The 16,574-nt window shown below is 34.0% G+C and overlaps 3 protein-coding genes, 1 long non-coding RNA gene and 1 other non-coding gene across 9 annotated transcripts; 3 read left to right on the forward strand and 2 right to left on the reverse strand.

Moving 5' to 3' along the window:
- The first annotated feature begins 889 nt into the window (after window positions 1-889).
- LOC143427319 (carbohydrate sulfotransferase 4) lies at window positions 890-5,056 on the forward strand. Of its 5 annotated transcripts, none has more exons than XM_076901357.1 (8): window positions 890-1,141; window positions 1,807-1,934; window positions 2,681-2,728; window positions 3,075-3,208; window positions 3,360-3,595; window positions 3,704-3,902; window positions 3,985-4,164; window positions 4,241-5,056. In XM_076901357.1, the coding sequence occupies exons 2-8, from the start codon at window positions 1,815-1,817 to the stop codon at window positions 4,560-4,562; spliced, it is 1,239 nt and encodes a 412-aa protein (XP_076757472.1). In that variant the 5' UTR covers window positions 890-1,141; window positions 1,807-1,814; the 3' UTR covers window positions 4,563-5,056. The 5 variants fall into 5 exon arrangements, with proteins under 5 accessions (XP_076757472.1, XP_076757470.1, XP_076757473.1 ...); XM_076901355.1 differs by lacking the exon at window positions 890-1,141 and adding an exon at window positions 1,387-1,483; XM_076901356.1 differs by lacking the exon at window positions 890-1,141 and adding an exon at window positions 1,394-1,541.
- A 2,173-nt stretch (window positions 5,057-7,229) lies between these two features.
- LOC143426936 (uncharacterized) lies at window positions 7,230-8,537 on the reverse strand. Its single transcript, XR_013102221.1, has 4 exons — window positions 8,459-8,537; window positions 8,045-8,145; window positions 7,640-7,700; window positions 7,230-7,335 (listed from the first exon to the last, which is right to left on the reverse strand). It is a non-coding gene; the product is annotated as an uncharacterized LOC143426936 (long non-coding RNA).
- Window positions 7,770-7,838, reverse strand: LOC143427781 (small nucleolar RNA SNORD31). Its single transcript, XR_013102361.1, has one exon. It is a non-coding gene; the product is annotated as a small nucleolar RNA SNORD31 (small nucleolar RNA).
- A 2,698-nt stretch (window positions 8,538-11,235) lies between the features above and the next one.
- Xpc (DNA repair protein complementing XP-C cells homolog) lies at window positions 11,236-14,422 on the forward strand. The gene is made up of 5 exons (XM_076900597.1): window positions 11,236-12,925; window positions 12,987-13,192; window positions 13,270-13,534; window positions 13,623-13,791; window positions 13,883-14,422. Exons 1-5 carry the CDS (start codon window positions 11,243-11,245, stop codon window positions 14,230-14,232), a joined length of 2,673 nt encoding a protein of 890 aa, XP_076756712.1. The 5' UTR covers window positions 11,236-11,242; the 3' UTR covers window positions 14,233-14,422.
- A 264-nt stretch (window positions 14,423-14,686) lies between these two features.
- On the forward strand, window positions 14,687-16,518 carry LOC143427318 (uncharacterized). The gene is made up of 4 exons (XM_076901354.1): window positions 14,687-14,828; window positions 14,929-15,592; window positions 15,660-15,790; window positions 15,850-16,518. Exons 1-4 carry the CDS (start codon window positions 14,794-14,796, stop codon window positions 16,313-16,315), a joined length of 1,296 nt encoding a protein of 431 aa, XP_076757469.1. The 5' UTR covers window positions 14,687-14,793; the 3' UTR covers window positions 16,316-16,518.
- The last annotated feature ends 56 nt before the right edge of the window (window positions 16,519-16,574 follow it).

The raw sequence follows: 16,574 nt of genomic DNA on the forward strand, positions 1-16,574 counted from the left end.
GGTGGCGACGTCTGGTGTAATTCCACGAGTCCATCGGTGATAATGGAGATCCTAATTTGATTAGAACACCAGAGCTCCAGAAATCTGAAGGTTCAGTAGTCGGAGTAACAGTATATTCGAGTTGTTGGGCGTAATGAATAAATAGAGAGTACATAGAAAATACGTGTATATACAAGCAAGATTTTACTCTTGTTAGAGTTTCCTTGATCAATATTTCTTACCTGATAAAATAGCGGGGAAACGAGGCGATGTATTTTTACATTTTATTCTGTTAAATATTACACTTTTAAGTGGAGTGTTTGCGAACGTTTTACTGTTTCACTGGAAGCCATTGTGGCTAGTGCCGCTCTTTCATCGACTGTAGATAAAACTATCGGTAATGAAGGGATTCGCCATTTTTATATTTTCCATTTTTATTGAATTAACAATTGCAATTACGTTTACGCTTGTCGTCTGTACATAACAATAATTTCTCCTATAGCACACTTACTGGTTTTATTAATATTGTTGCGGCGGTAGGACCTTGACGGTATAACCTCACATGCTTAACCTTACTTTTTTTATTAAAATTTTACAACAAATTTTAAACAAAAAGATAGATTCCGCAAATAATTACGTATAAATCAAACACATACTTGACAAGACGAATGGAATGATGTATTATTCGTTACGATCACAGTACGGGTCACTTCCTAAGAATGTTCCCAACATAAAAATCCATACTCCAATGGAATTTCCAAAACTGCATTTGCAACAAATGCATTCGAGTTATAAGTACATCTAATTGTAGGTGTTGGAGTTTAGCCATTAATCTCACTATCACAACATGGACATTACTGTTTAAATGAAATACGCTAAGTCTATGCAAAAAATGTATCCAATATTATTATACACACAGTGGGTATAACACGTTAAAACGCTCAAGCCACGATATCGAATTTATGCTAGCACTGCAAAATTATTAGCCTTATACCACGAATACTTAAGTTCATATCTCGGACCAAGGTCCACACATGTATATAAGAACAAAGGTATCAATGCGACTCAATCGAACGTACCATTTCGCGGCGATCAATTGACCTAAAAATACTTACAAAGCTAACTAAATAAAACAAAGTACGGCTTCGCTATACGGGAAGTAGTAAGTGATTTTCGTTAAAACTACAGATATGTAATCGCGGCAATTAACACAATCGTAACGATTGTTACTGTCAATTGTATTTCCCGTCACCGTGCGTTATAGTTGTGCCCAAGCAATCACATATGTGGTGGATTTTATTAGCCTATACACATGCAAGCCGACAGATGATATGGTTGATTTATGTTAGTCGAAATATGCGCCTATCTGCTTAGGCTGACCACACGATGAACGTTACACGGTGCCTGCACTACGTCAAAATGATAAGAAAAATGTGAAATCTTCGCCAACCGCGTCATTCCTAGTTGGGAACTCTTCAGACGCACCATACCGTTCGATCCCGAGGTGAGGGAGAGCCCAGTGTATCAACACCGCTCTTATGACGCTCGCACTTTGCTATGCGGTAAATCATTAAATACATGGCGCTTATTTGTACGCAATGTGATCCGATAAAATTAAAGAGTTGACGTAATTTTTAATGAATTACGAACGATTCTTGACCGCATCAGCATTTAAAGTTTATCATATGTAGTCTGTTTCTTTCTTTCATTATTACTACTGATCTTGAATTAGAACATAATGATAATTAAGCGTAACTGAGATTTATGGGTGATAAAAGAATGTGTATTTAGTATACAATTTCACAAATGTAATTAATTTGCCCACAGGACCAACGATGTCAAAACGACTGAGCTTCTATGGTCTAGTAGGCCTGGCGTCCCTTTGCATCTTCTTCTTAGCATTTAACCAACGCTACAGCAGCTATCTTGAGCATCGACTGCAGCCGGTGATATCGGTCAGTAAAAAATCGGAGGTGGGGATTGCTCTAAATTGAGTCACGCCAAACACGCTCTTTCTGACGGTAAAGTCTAACTTTTGCACCTAACTTTTTTCCACTCGTGCACTAACAATGAACTACCCAACCATTTGCGAACAGTTTACCAGCTCTCTTTCTCCCTGTTTCCAGCCTTCTCCCTTCCCATTATTTTTGTTCATGCAGCATCACACATAACAATTATCGGAGATCATGTTGGAAGTATCTTTGGGGTAATTCATAAATAAAACTAACAAGACCGCTGTAAATATTTAGCGTACCACTACTGATTAAAATGCACAGCTTTCATTATGCCAAACTTATAGTACAGATGTGGAGTAATTTATAAAAAATGGCAATATATAGTGAAGACACATGTACTTTTGCATGTTTTATTAACGGATGAAAGACAAGGGAAATCGACACCCTTTTCCTTGCATCTTTTATTTTTTGTTGCTATGCACACTTCCTATTGAATAGTATTAATGCGATATCATAACTTTCATCAGACATTTATTATATTTAGGCAAGTGTATTAATAATTTTAAACAAGAATGTCCACTACAATTTTGTTCACGTAACTGCATACTTTGGACACAAATTCACTATCTATCTAGAGAAAGAGGGAGAAAGATATTGGTCCTGGTTACATCAGCAGCATTACCGTGTTCACAAAATGTACAATGCACTTTCAGAATGCTAACATGTTGATATTTTCTTTAATGTAGGATGTGGAATTAAGGCCACGTATCGTCAAAATTCAAGATCCAGTGATGGTAAGCAACAAGCATGATCACATGTAAATTTTATGTATGTTTTGACACTTTTGTTTGCCAGAATAAGTACTATAGATTAATCATCATTATTCAAGAATGATTCAAAAGATTATGAATGGTACTTGTTACATTTAAAGTAATATGGTTGAGGTTTTATTTAACAAAATTTAAGTACTTGTTAAAAAAGTATCCAAGTAGGTAAGTAAATGTTTTGTCTTGCGATTAACGCTTAACATTTTCGGTACGACGATGGAAATATCCTGCCACTTTTACTTGTGTTATGTGTAAAAATAAGTTATGTACACATAGAAGAGAATTTTAAATTTGTATTATATATGGCTTACAGGGATATCTTAGAGGGTCTATAGAAAATGTTACGTTTGCTGAGATACAGGAAGTCGTCGATCAGCAAAGGAAGGCGATCGAGAGGGAAATGGAAGGATACAAGTACCCTGATGGAAAGTATGGAGTTAATGTTAGGTACATAGATCTCTATGACTATAATATTGATATAAAAAAATTTTTTTCCAAATGCAGTATTGAGGAAAATTTACATAAATGTAGAAATTAAAACGCAGATAAAAAACGTATGTAGTTATTACGGGTATATAGTTTAATATAATTGTTATAGTAAATTGGAAGACTTAGTATTGGAAAAAGGTGGTAGGCCTATGAGAAGTGTAATCCTGACAAGTTGGCGAAGCGGAAGCACGTTTCTTGGCGACGTAGTTAACGCACATCCAGCAAATTTTTATCACTATGAACCTCTGCTTGACTTTGGAATCGTACAAATTAGGGGGCCACCACTTGCTGATGAAGCTCTTAGAAATCTCGAATCTTTGCTAAGATGTGATTTTAGTAACCTTGGTATGAATATTTCCTATAGGATCATTAAAAAACAATCCAGTAGCATTGGCACATACTTATATTTTCCAATAAAGTGTATAATTTTGTTAAAATAATGCATTATTTTAGATCGATATTTGGATTATGGTAAAACACATCCTTGGGTCTTCAATCACAATACGCATTTATGGAAGCAATGCCAGATTCATAAAAGACTTTGTTGGGATCCACGATTCGTTTCCAAATTTTGCAAGTTATTTCCATTTCAGTCGATGAAAATCGTTCGATTAAGATTACGCGCTGCGGAGAAACTCTTGGAGCAAGAAGAGTGAGAGACGCGTTTTAATTTTCCAATTAAATATTGAAACCATCAATAATTTTTCCTAAATGAAAGAAATAATTTGTTTCAGTTTAGGAATACGATTAGTCCTATTGATTCGCGATCCAAGAGGGATTTTACAATCAAGAAAGCATAGGGAGTGGTGCCCTACTAATCCCGATTGTTCAGATCCTGCACTGGTATGTGCAGATATGGTTTCGGACTTTAGCGTAGCTATACGATTAATAAAAAAGTATCCACGTACTTTTAGGTATGACTCACTGTTTGCGTACGATATTATTAATAGTTGAAACGATCTTTTATTCTTCGTTTTTCTTATTTAATAGGGTAGTACGTTATGAGGACTTATCCGTAGATCCGTACAGACACGTAAAAGAGCTGTACAATTTCTACGGTTTGGATTTTCATGTAAACGTAAAAAAGTTTTTGGACACACACACAAAGAACGATGCGGGTGGTGTTTCGAGTACATTTCGTAATTCAAAAGTGGCTCCGTTCCATTGGCGAACGGATCTTGATTTTGTCGAAGTAGATGAGATACAAAGGGTGTGTACTACAGCCATGCGGCTGTGGGGCTACGTTATGGCTTCAAACTCCAGCCATCAAAGAGAATTTGACCCGCTCACAGATTACCAGCTTCAATTGTGACGTATGTGGTACAGCGTGCGATAGGAATATCTAGTATGAGAACGTAACACCATCACTGTGTAGAATGGTTATAATTGTTAGCTTATCTGCACAGATAACGGAATTATCACAAGTGCCCTCGTTCACATTGAAAAAGTGGTGCTGCAAGCTTGCCTAGACAAGCGCTTATGAACTCTTTACGCTTTCAAATTTTTTTTGCGAATCCAAAATGGACTGGCAAAAAAAAAAAAGAAAAAAAATAGCAAATTATTGGACCTCGCAAGACCAATGGTGAAACTTGTTCCTCAAAGAATTGAATCTCTTCCAAGCTCTCTAACTTCAAGGTTCTGAAGGAATCTGGAGTCAGACTGCTGCCAAACTGCAGTAAGTTTGCTCACTGGTCGGTAACAGAAGATCTGAGAACTCTTTGAAAGCTTCTTGAGAAAAGTTTCAAAAGAGTTAAGAGATACATAAGTATTATTCGAGCTTGTTGCATATCTAGAAATTTTAGACCAGGATATATTAAGTGTAACAAAGATTAAAAAGAATTCAAGGCATATCCATATTAACGCTAAACGATAATCTTTTTTAGAATTGAGAATTAAAAACGCGCGACACTGTCTTAGTACTAAAATAAGTAAATATTAAACTGTAACGTAGTACGATTTTTCACTGAAACATTCGATAAAAACTAAGGCATTTATAGGAGATTATTTTTCATAGGGAATTTGAAATGAATAAAATCATACGTAACATTCTTGTGTTACACAATTTTATTCATCTCAAAAATGCACATATACGTGTAAGTTCTATTTCCGATAGTAATTATATGAAAGTGAGCAAATGTGTGTTTTGATACTCTTCTTGTTTCACATTTGTTACTATCTTTCCTCTTACACTCCGAATATTATTAAGATTATTATATATATTTTTGTTTGAAGTTAGTCTCCATGTATAAGCGGCCTCGAAATCAAAAACTAGATGATAAAAATGCATTTGTGTGCAATAATTTTAAAGAAACTTAAACAGTAAAATATCGTATTTAATAAAAAAAAAATTGGCAAAATTAAAAACAATTTCAATAATTTTACCAATCATATATTTTTTTTTATTAAATACACATTTATTGATATTAATTTGTTAGAGAACTTGTACATTCTATTTATAATATATTATAATTTTTAATACGTAAACTTTGTTCAAGCAATAATTATTTGGTTGTAAGGAAAGTAATCTATAAACTAATTATCCATTGGAGTCAGTTAAGTAACAATGCTCAATATTAACATTAAAACCACTTTCAGATTACCAGATTGTATGATTTATTTCTCTCATTATACTTATTTTATACATACAGATATTACGATGACTATTTTATTAGTATTAAATTTACAGCATCTCAGTGGCATTACACTAATTTTGAATCATCAATAAAACAATTCATCTAGTCCATACTATTTTCCTTATTTCCAGTCACTTAAATCTATTGCTTATTATTGATTGAATCAAGTTATTAAAGAGAAAACTTTTGATTGGAAAATATTATTTATACGAATGTTGAATTCTTTTTAATAATTAAAAAAAAGGGTCATTCTAGAAATAAAAACTAGTTTGTCTCTGCATTTCTTTATTAAATACAATAAATACATATTGCTTGATTAATTTAAAATAAAAATACATCGATGGCGGCTGACTTTTTCAAAGTTTACCTGGAACCAAAATTATAACAATTTAAGTTAGACTTTGCAGGATTAAGCAAGTTATATAATAAGTTCAAGTTAGCTTCAGTGAAAGAACTAATTATCATTAAAATTCATAGCGTATATTGCGAGCATCATTATAATAATAAAAACGATATTCTTTAATTTTTAGTTATTTAGAGAGTGTTATACCTTGTTGTTCACTTGTGCTATACTGCACTCTAAATAGAATTGTAGTATACCTTCACAGACAAAAAGTAAAATTTCATTAAATTTACATGTATTTGTATTAATTGTATTTCGATTTAAGAATTGAAACTCAGTGAGGGCAAGTGGATATCACTGTGGTAGATCATATTAGCGTATATTTCTTTGTAACATCATAGTTATTAATAAAATTTGTAGCTGTTTATGAATGTTGATATTCGAAGAAATTGATTAAGTACAGAGTTTAAGTTACATTCTAAATGTGCAAGCATTACTCACCTTAATTGTGAAACGATGCTATACTTAGTCAATTGTGAAATCATTGGAAAAACCTAACAAAATGATAATAATTGTCATTACTGCTAATCTTATACATCAATTTGTAAATGTAATATTAATTTCAATAACTGTAGTCAGAAAATAAGTGGCATCAATCTGATCAGACATATGCTTGTCTATTTTTTAAATCATCATGAAACAATTCGAATTGAGATAAATGTTTGGTAAAAAATAAAAAGTTATTTACTTTCTTATTAGCTGGAAGAAGACCTCATGGTTCAATAAAATTGTCTATGTAGTGTTTTTCTCACTCCTGTAATTAAATAATTTCAGATTATTATACAAACAGTATAGATGATTGGTTTCACTTTTAAGATCCTAAATTTTTATCAGGAAGTGGGTATCACCATGTATATATGTAAGACAGGGATAACTTAAATTATTCATCACATGTTTTTTCGATATTCATATACGTCATAAAATAAATTTTTTTTTTATATTACCTGTATCTTCCACAATTCATGTTACTCTTTTTTATTGCTGCATAAGCAATCTAGATTTGTATGCTTCAATTAAATTAGGTTTTCAGCCATTTTCATTATGTGGTTCTGAAATGATACATGTACATTTATTACTACATACATTCTTCTATTAGAAATCATGAATAATTAAACATCTATTTGTTGTATTAAATCTTCAGTTTTACTATTTCTTCACAATATATCTGTTTGACTGGAGCTGTTAATATTCATCATATTCATTTGTGATATATACATGTAAATATGAGAGAGAAGAGAGAGAGAGAGAGAGAGAGAGAGAGAGAGAGAGAGAGAGAGAGAGAGAGAGAGACAGAGAGAGAAATGTAAAAATATTTAGTACTATTTTTAAACTTATATAGATGTGGAAACTTACCATTGCTACTTAAGAAAATTGTTATAGAATGTTGCACATCCATTTTTCTGGTCCTTTTTAACTAAAAGATAAGAAAGAATCTTAAATTTACTCACTGTTAAGTTAAATAAGTTCTATATAATTTATACTATTTTCTTCAGAGTACTGAATCACTCACATACTAATCAGACTGGGGCAGTAACTTAACATCATGAGAAATACCAATTTTTGTAGAAATTTGTATCTTAACGAATATTAATTGGAAATGTGAGAGAGAGTTTCAAAAAACTGACAAAGATGGAATGAAATGGAGATCAAAAGAACAGAATAAACGGAAATCATGGTAAAATCAGAAAGAATAGTACTTCTACAAAATAATACGGAATATGGTGTTTTATGAAAGTGACTTAAAACAATAATACTCACTAGAAAAATTGCAAACATGCTGAAACAAAGTTGATCAGCGAGAGGCCATCCAAAACACGTTTCTGACTAATCTTAACGCTATTCGCGCTTTTAAGCTAATTCTAGAAGAACAAATAAACCAGAATCCGAATGATTGATCGATTGAATTAAGCCGTCGAAGTGATTTCAGTGTATTAACATATTCAGAGTCGTATTTCTAAGTTTTATAATCAAGAAATACATCATACGAACGAGACTATGTGCGTGTCATCACATAAAGCGAAAAGTGCGTAGAATGCAGTGGCAAATTAACGAAAATATAAGAATGAATGGTATGCTAAGATGCCAGTTGCTTTAAAAATGTTTATCGTTTTATATCTTTTGTAGCGATGCACGCGATGAACGCAGATTACGCAAATCAGAAAAGTAACTTACCTCGTGACCACCTCTCATCAGATCCTGAGCAAAAGTGAACCCTACAGCAAGCTCCCACCTCTAGCATAGCCAACACAGTAGTCGTAAAGAAATATCGATAGCATATCGATCATTTCTCGTAGTTTGTACTATCGAAAACTATCGATTTTTTCTTATCGATAGTTAATGGTGGTGGCATCTCTTTAAAAGACACTCAAACTGTTCGCACGTCGTTATCGGCAGTGAAGTAAATTTTAGTGTTCGCTTGCAGTCCTACCGATTCAATGCGAACTGATTGAAATAATGTTCTATCGCTTCGTGAAACTTTATAGCATTATTGTTTTATATGTATCGAATACATTGATATACATGTGGATTAGCTAACAGGTTTTTCTTTTCTTTTAGGTGCCACAGGGGGAGATAGAGAGCAGGAAAGCTTCGAAACGACGACCGAAGATGAAAAAGAAGAGGATAGCGTGTCACACCATTTATTTCGTATCATTTTTTATTAATTTTAAGTAAACTGTTATATTCTCTAGTACTATAAGGCTTGCTACATTTAATTGTAATGTTAGGTATACAAAATATTGTATTATAAGTACAATTACCGTTGTAAAATGAAGTTTAATTGTAATCTATTGTATATTGTAATAATTTATTTAAATAAATTAATTATTTAAGAGAAATTGAGCACAGTCTTATCATTTAACAATCAGATCCGCAATAACCCGAATTTAAATTTCCCACCTTTTTTCCGGATACCTCCTCGCACATTATATTCTCCTGATACAAAGTCCGAAAATCGGGATTTTTCAAGCAAAGTGCCCATTTCTGAAATTTGAATTTCCCGCGCTTTTTTCGGATACCTCCTATGACGTCATGTTCTCCTGATACAAAGTCGGATTTTCGAGATTTTGTTCGAAAAATCGGAAATGTATCAGGAGAACATAAGTAGTGAGGAGGTATGCGTGCCACTTCTAGGAAAATGACGTCATTTCCAAGAATCGCCGAAATTCCTGGAATTCTCGATGACGTCATTTCCAAGAACTGGCACTATTCGGATACCTCCTAAGACGTCATGTTCTCCTGATACAAAGTCGGATTTTCGAGATTTTGGTTGAAAAATCGGAAAAGTATCAGGAGAACATAAGTAGTGAGGAGGTATGCGTGCCACTTCCAGGAAAATGACGTCACTTCCAAGAATCGCCGAAATTCCTGGAATTCACGATGACGTCATTTCCAAGAACTGGCACTATTCGGATACCTCCTCATATGTTATGTTCTCCTGATACAAAGTCGGATTTTCGAGATTTTGGTTGAAAAATCGGCAATGTATCAGGAGAACATGACGTCATAGGAGGTATCCGAATAGTGCCACTTCTTGGAAATGACGTCATCGAGAATTCCTGGAATTTCGGCGATTCTTGGAAGTGACGTCATTTTCCTGGAAGTGGCACACATACCTCCTCACTACTTATGTTCTCCTGATACATTTCCGATTTTTCGAACAAAATCTCGAAAATCCGACTTTGTATCAGGAGAACATGACGTCATAGGAGGTATCCGAAAAAAGCGCGGGAAATTCAAATTTCAGAAATGGGCACTTTGCTTGAAAAATCCCGATTTTTGGACTTTGTATCAGGAGAATATGATATGCGAGGAGGTATCCAAAATAAAAGCGCGGGAAATTCAAACTTTATCTTAGTTTAACTGTGTCCAGAATGGATATGTACGAGTATTTTCTCGTTTAAGGACTGGGATTGCTCTTTCTAGGATTGTTGGACAGGTATTAATTGATTAACAAATTAATTAAGAATGATTAAACGTTTATTGTATCCTTTTAATGATTTACATACGGGAATACATATAATTGGTATGTATAAATAATGTACAGAGTAATTTTACAGCCTAATTGTTGTAAATTATTGTTATAAACTAATTTACAATACATCTTATAACTAAAACTTATGTAAATTTACAAAACGATTGAAATATATAACAAAATACAATAAAACTAAAGTTTAATATAATACAATTAGTTACAATATAATATTATTTCCATCTATCAATACAATTAAATAGTCTAAGGTATATTTACATAAAAATTATAACAATTCCCTTAAAACTAATAGATACCGATACAAAATTAATATATATTATACATCTATTGCCTTCCTGACTTCGTTTCCGCTTCTCTTATCTTCTCGCCGCTGTTGCTTCTCGTCTTAATTACAGAATTTTAGAGTACTGCTGATTAAATAAAGAAACTCCTTAATTTTCATTGAATACAAGGAGTCAGATAAATTATATCTGCCGCTTTAGGGATAAGAGAGAGAAAGATATATAAGAAAACTATAAGAAAGAGTGAGACAGATGATGCCACCTCTACTTTGAAACCCCTGGCGCCATCTTTGTGAAAAGTGCTCAAACTGGTCGCTCAGCATTATCGACAGCGAAGTAAACTACTCAAGTACTACTAGCGCCATCTCTATGGCGAGCGCGGAAACTATTCGGTGAGTAGTTTCAGCACTTTTCACAGAGATGGCGCCACGAGTAATAAAAAAATTTTCAAAGAAATTGTAAAATTTTTATTATAACAAAATATAATTAAATGTAAACTAACGCTATGAAGATTAAAAATACCGCAGTAGATTGTATTTGAAGATAAAATTACACATTTACGAGCACTCGTGCATTTTTACCGATTTGTAAACGTCAGAAGCGTGTCGCAAAATGATGCAAAACCGCGCAACGATTAAATGGTAATAGAAAAGAAAAAAATCTACTATTGAAAACATTCTCAAAATGAATGCTTTATCGGAGGACGACAGTTCCGATAGTAGCAGTGAATATCTAATCGATCCAGAGAAAATCAATTTGAACTCGAGCTTCTTTACGGAAGGAAAGCCAAAGACAACGACCGTTACGGTGGAAAACAGCACCGAGAGTGATACCACCGACGATGAGGATCTCGAGGATGTCCGACAAAAGGGTAACATCGAACTTTTCACTCAGGTTTTAAAGAACTTGGAACATTCACAAAAATCAGAACTTGACCATGAAAACACTAAAAATACGCAGGCAGATTCACAGCTTTCTGTACCACAGAAACAAACTAAGAAAGACAATCAAAAGATAAGAAATGAGACAAATAATTCTACCTCGTTCAATGAAATAGACGAGCTTTTGCTGCAGGGTGAGAGTAGCGTTGGTTCGCCGTCCAAAAAAGCTTCTGGAAATCTAACGACGAAGAATGAGGAAGACGAAGAGATTTCTGAGCAGTACACGATTCCAAAAGATGGTGTCAAGATCGTTTTACCTGGCACTAGCATGATAATCAATAAAAAAAAAAAGAAAGCCCAGGATTTGAAAACGATATTGAGAAGACGTTTAAGAGCCAGTCAGGTATTGATAGAGAAAGTAGGATTACTTTGCTGGTTGGCGTATGGTTTTCACTTAAACCGTCAGATCAATCAACCTGAAGTAATGGCCGGGGTGTTATCTTTGATATCGACTTGTAATTATCCAAAGGATAGAATTGATCTTGCCTATTTAGAGAAATTTACAAAATGGTTTAAACATGTATTTACGATGGAGCTTGTCGAGACGAATAACAACAAACGAATAGATAAGGAAACTTTGTTACAAATACTGAGGGAGAAGAAAGTTTCCGGTTACAAGGAGCTGGTACTCTTGTATATTGCTGCGTTGAGGGCACTAGGCTTGAATTGCAGGCTGGTCATATCGCTTTGCCCTCCTCATAGAGTATTCAGCGATAGTCCGCTGTTTAAAGGTGATACGAAAGGGCAGGAAGATAAACCAAAACGTAAATCTAATACAGCTAAAGGAGAAAGCTCAAAGGGGAAGAAAGGAGAGAGGAAAGAAGGTGATAATCTGATTAAAAATAGTCCAGAAGCAAAGAAAATTGCAAATGCAGAAGCTAAGAAGAGGGCAGCGGAAATTTTGCGTTCAAAGTCACAGAGTAAGACGAAGAAAAGTAAAATTGATACTAACGAGGACTTAAAAATTAAAAAGTCTAGTAGCGCAGACGAGAAAGATGTATCTCAGGCTGTGGAACAGAAGAAGAGCTTTCCGAATTTGAGACAATTAAGATCTCGTAAAATTAATATCAATCCGGAAGATAGCGAACCGACAAAGTCCGCAGAGTTGCTTTCAAAGTCCGATGGAACAAAATCGAAGTATTATATGGAAGAAAATTCGACAGATTCCGAAACAGAGTTTCAGCCGAAACCGAAACGCCCAGCGAGAACGAAATCAGATAATGCCAAGGAAGCAACGGCTCAAACCTCTAAGAGTGATAAAAAAAGGAGCAACAAAAAATTAGTATCCTCGGATAGCGAGGATGAAGAGGCGAATAGTACAAAGAAGAGGCAAGATATTTGGGCTGAGATATATCTGGAATCAGAGGAAAGCTGGATTTGTGCGAGTATAATGGAGGAAAAAATTCACTGCGTGACTGAAGTATATGTAAGTTAGTCGCGGACTCAAACACAACGCGATAATAATATCCTGTTATGTTCTGTTACAGAAAAAAACGACGAAGCCTGTTCTGTACGTGGTAGCTTGGAACTCGCAGAGTTTAATAAAAGATGTAACTCGACGTTACTGTTCGCAATGGCTAACAATCACGCGCAAACAAAGAATTGATGAAAAATGGTGGGTCGAGACCCTGTCTTATTGGAAAGAAAGAGATACAATAATTTCTAAAGCCGAAGATGAAATGCTATTGCAAAGGTATCTTGTTAATTAATTAAAACAAGTTCAGTAATCAGAGAGTCCGGTATTCAAATATTTGATATTAAATATTTCAGAGAATTGGAGCAACCATTGCCAAAAACAAGCGGTGCGTGCAAGGGACATCCGTTGTATGTAATTCAAAAGCATTTGCTTAAATTTGAAGCGCTGTATCCTCCAGATTGCGCGCCTTTAGGATACACTTCTACAGGCGACGCTATTTACTCTCGTCACTGTGTACATACCCTTTGCTCAAGAGAAACTTGGTTAAAGAAAGCCAGAGTCGTGAAACCGAACCAAGAGCCTTATAAAATAGTCAAGTCGCGGCCTAAGTATGATAAGGTAAATACTACGTTTGTACTCGTGCACTCGAATATTAATTTCAAGAAGAATGATAATTAAATATATTAAAATAATTTAATTCCGATAGCTGTCAGGCGCAAAAATAAAGGATTTGCCGCTAGAAATATTTGGCGAATGGCAGACTAAGCCTTATGAACCACCAGAAGCCAAAGATGGTATCGTTCCAAGAAATGAATATGGAAACGTAGATCTGTTCCAACAGAGTATGCTTCCGAAAGGCACCGTTCATATAAATCGTAAGTTGAATCATAACTAGACAAATAGAAATAACGTCTAAATGTGTTAAGTAATACATCATGTTAATAAAAAAATATGCTCGATGTACAGTGGCAGGATTGAATCGGATTGCTCGAAAACTGAACATCGATTGTGCACCAGCCGTGGTTGGTTTCAATTTTGGATGCATGGGTGCAGTGCCTGCCATCGAGGGATACGTGGTTTGTTCCGAATACGAGGATACACTGCGAGAAGCGTGGGAAGCCGAACAAGTTGAGGCAGCAAAACGAGCTAAGGAAAAGCGAGAGAAACGGGTTTACGGAAATTGGAAAAGGCTGATTCAGGGTTTGTTCATAAGGGAGAGACTGGCAGCTAGATACCAATTCTCAGAGGAGACTAAGTCGACTAACAAGCGGACAAAGCATAATAAAACAGACGCGAAAAAGACTAAAGTCTCTTAAATTGGTTCGCGATAGTATTATCTCATAAATATTATGCGTCATTTACTAATCATAGATGTAATTTATATTAATATACTTCGTTTAGAAAACTCTTTGCCAGCTAATCTATAAGTTATCGTGGAGTAGCTTATATTTCTTTCAGTATTATACTGAGTATCGTAGTCAAGTTTTTTAAACCACACATACATTGAGGTAAATGGAAAGTGTGTGGTTCTCTGTCGATATAAGTTGTGATACGAGTATTTGCGAGTTGATATTAAGCGTTTAAATAATGTAATTTATTAATGATATGTATGTTATTTAAATTATGCAAGACGTTTCTACATAATGTACATAAAATTGGCAACGTTTTTAAAATGTATTAATAATAAATTGATATATATTTGTAGATAATGTTTTTCGAATTTCGATATATCGATATACGACGGGCCCATGTTGGACCATGTGTGGCATTTAAACTTTGTGCATGTATATATAACAGTCTTTAATTAAAATCAACAATTTTTAATCTTTTGTATAACAACTTTTACAACAAAGTCATTTTCAATTTTTTAACGTAACATGGATCAAGATTATTATTCCACTTTGTACAAATGGTAGGTGTATTATAAAAACTTCATATTATTGTGTAAAATGATATAGGTTAAGTTCTTGTATATGTTTGATCAAATTTATATATCGAACATTTATTTATAGGTTCGAAAAATGTGGAATAATATCGAACATAAGAACGCATTTGCGTCAAAACTTAATAAATGCATTGAAAAATAAAGATATTGGTCTGAAAAATGACGGTCCCAAGTGTGCAAAACAGTATATCTATGATTTACTAATAGCAGAATATTTGTTCAATCACAATTATGCATATACCTTATCCGTATTCGCTAGCGAAGTGCCGCTGTTGATTAATTTTTCTAATAAAACAGTTCAAAGAGCCGATAGCAAAGAGGAAGAGAGTAATAAAAAATTACAGAGCGATTATGTATTGCACGTTTTGGAAACATTAGGTATCAATCCTCACGACACCAAAGGGCAATACATTATATCGCAGTACATTGAAAATGATATGCCTCTTCTCTTATGCATATTAAAATGTATAACTATGTTTACTTACAACATACACAATGATGTGCCGATAAAAGAAAAGGTGGTTCTTTGCAACCAGTCCACTCAGACAGAATTTTCTTGGCAATCTCACAATTTACACGTAGAGAAATTAAATGCCCTGAGAAGAAAGATTTCTATGCACAAACGAATGGTTGATAATAAGCTACGTGAGAGAGAAATGATATTAAAAGAGCAAGCAGTGCTCATTGAACGACATATAGAAATATTGAATGCAAAATTATATCAAGTCCAGGTAATAGCAATTTTAAGTTATAATTAATTAAATTAAACTGAATGCCTTTTAAATTTTAATTCCACAGAATGTTATGCACAATATAAGTTTAAAGGAGAAACAATTAAAGGAAAGGAAGCACAATAATGAGCAACGAATCTTACAGAAAGAAATGGAGTTAACACTGAAAGAAAGATTATTGTTACAAGAAGCAGATAGGTAAATGTACAAAATTTATAATAGGGATGAGCAATATTAAATATTTTGTTTTTATACAGATTGCAAAGGGAGCAAGATGACTATAAAAAAATTGAAGAAGACCTGAAAAAATCGCGCGAACAAAAAGGGGTTCAGACGGGACTTCCAATAGAATCGTTTAATCATTTTTTAAGAAACATCGATGTACAGACAGATTTTATAAACGATTTACAGTTGAAAGATAAAATTGAGGTACTTACTAAAGAGAAGGAAGAATTAACTGCTCTTATAAGGGATCAACAACTGAGAATAGAACAGATAACACAACGGGCCCTTCAGTTGTCACGACAAGTAGAGGGGATACGTTCGTTAAGACCCATCAATGTGGAAGTTGCGGCCCAAACTGGTAACGTAAATACGATTATCAGCGAAAGTAGTTCGACAGAAGACATTCTTCAGGATGCGAAACTGAGGCTTAAACGTTTAGAGGAAGAAAGCCTGAAAGCAGATCAGTATTATTACAACTTCATCAACAACTCACCATAAGCAATGACCATTAAAGAAACATATGTAAATATAATATCTCTTCTCTAGTACTAGTTCTGCCGATTTTTTTTAATTAAAACAATAATGTAATCACATTGTTCCCCTAGTTTTAATACAGAATCAGGAGTTTTGTAATTAATGGTATACATGACCGTTGTCTTATTGAATTTTTATTGCGACATCTATATAATAATTGCTATTATAAATTATATAAAATTTTAATTGTATATGTACAAATTTGAAGACTGAATAGAATGCA

The sequence above is a fragment of the Xylocopa sonorina genome, chromosome 9 (genome assembly GCF_050948175.1).
Source record: "Xylocopa sonorina isolate GNS202 chromosome 9, iyXylSono1_principal, whole genome shotgun sequence".
Taxonomy (NCBI): domain Eukaryota; kingdom Metazoa; phylum Arthropoda; class Insecta; order Hymenoptera; family Apidae; genus Xylocopa; species Xylocopa sonorina.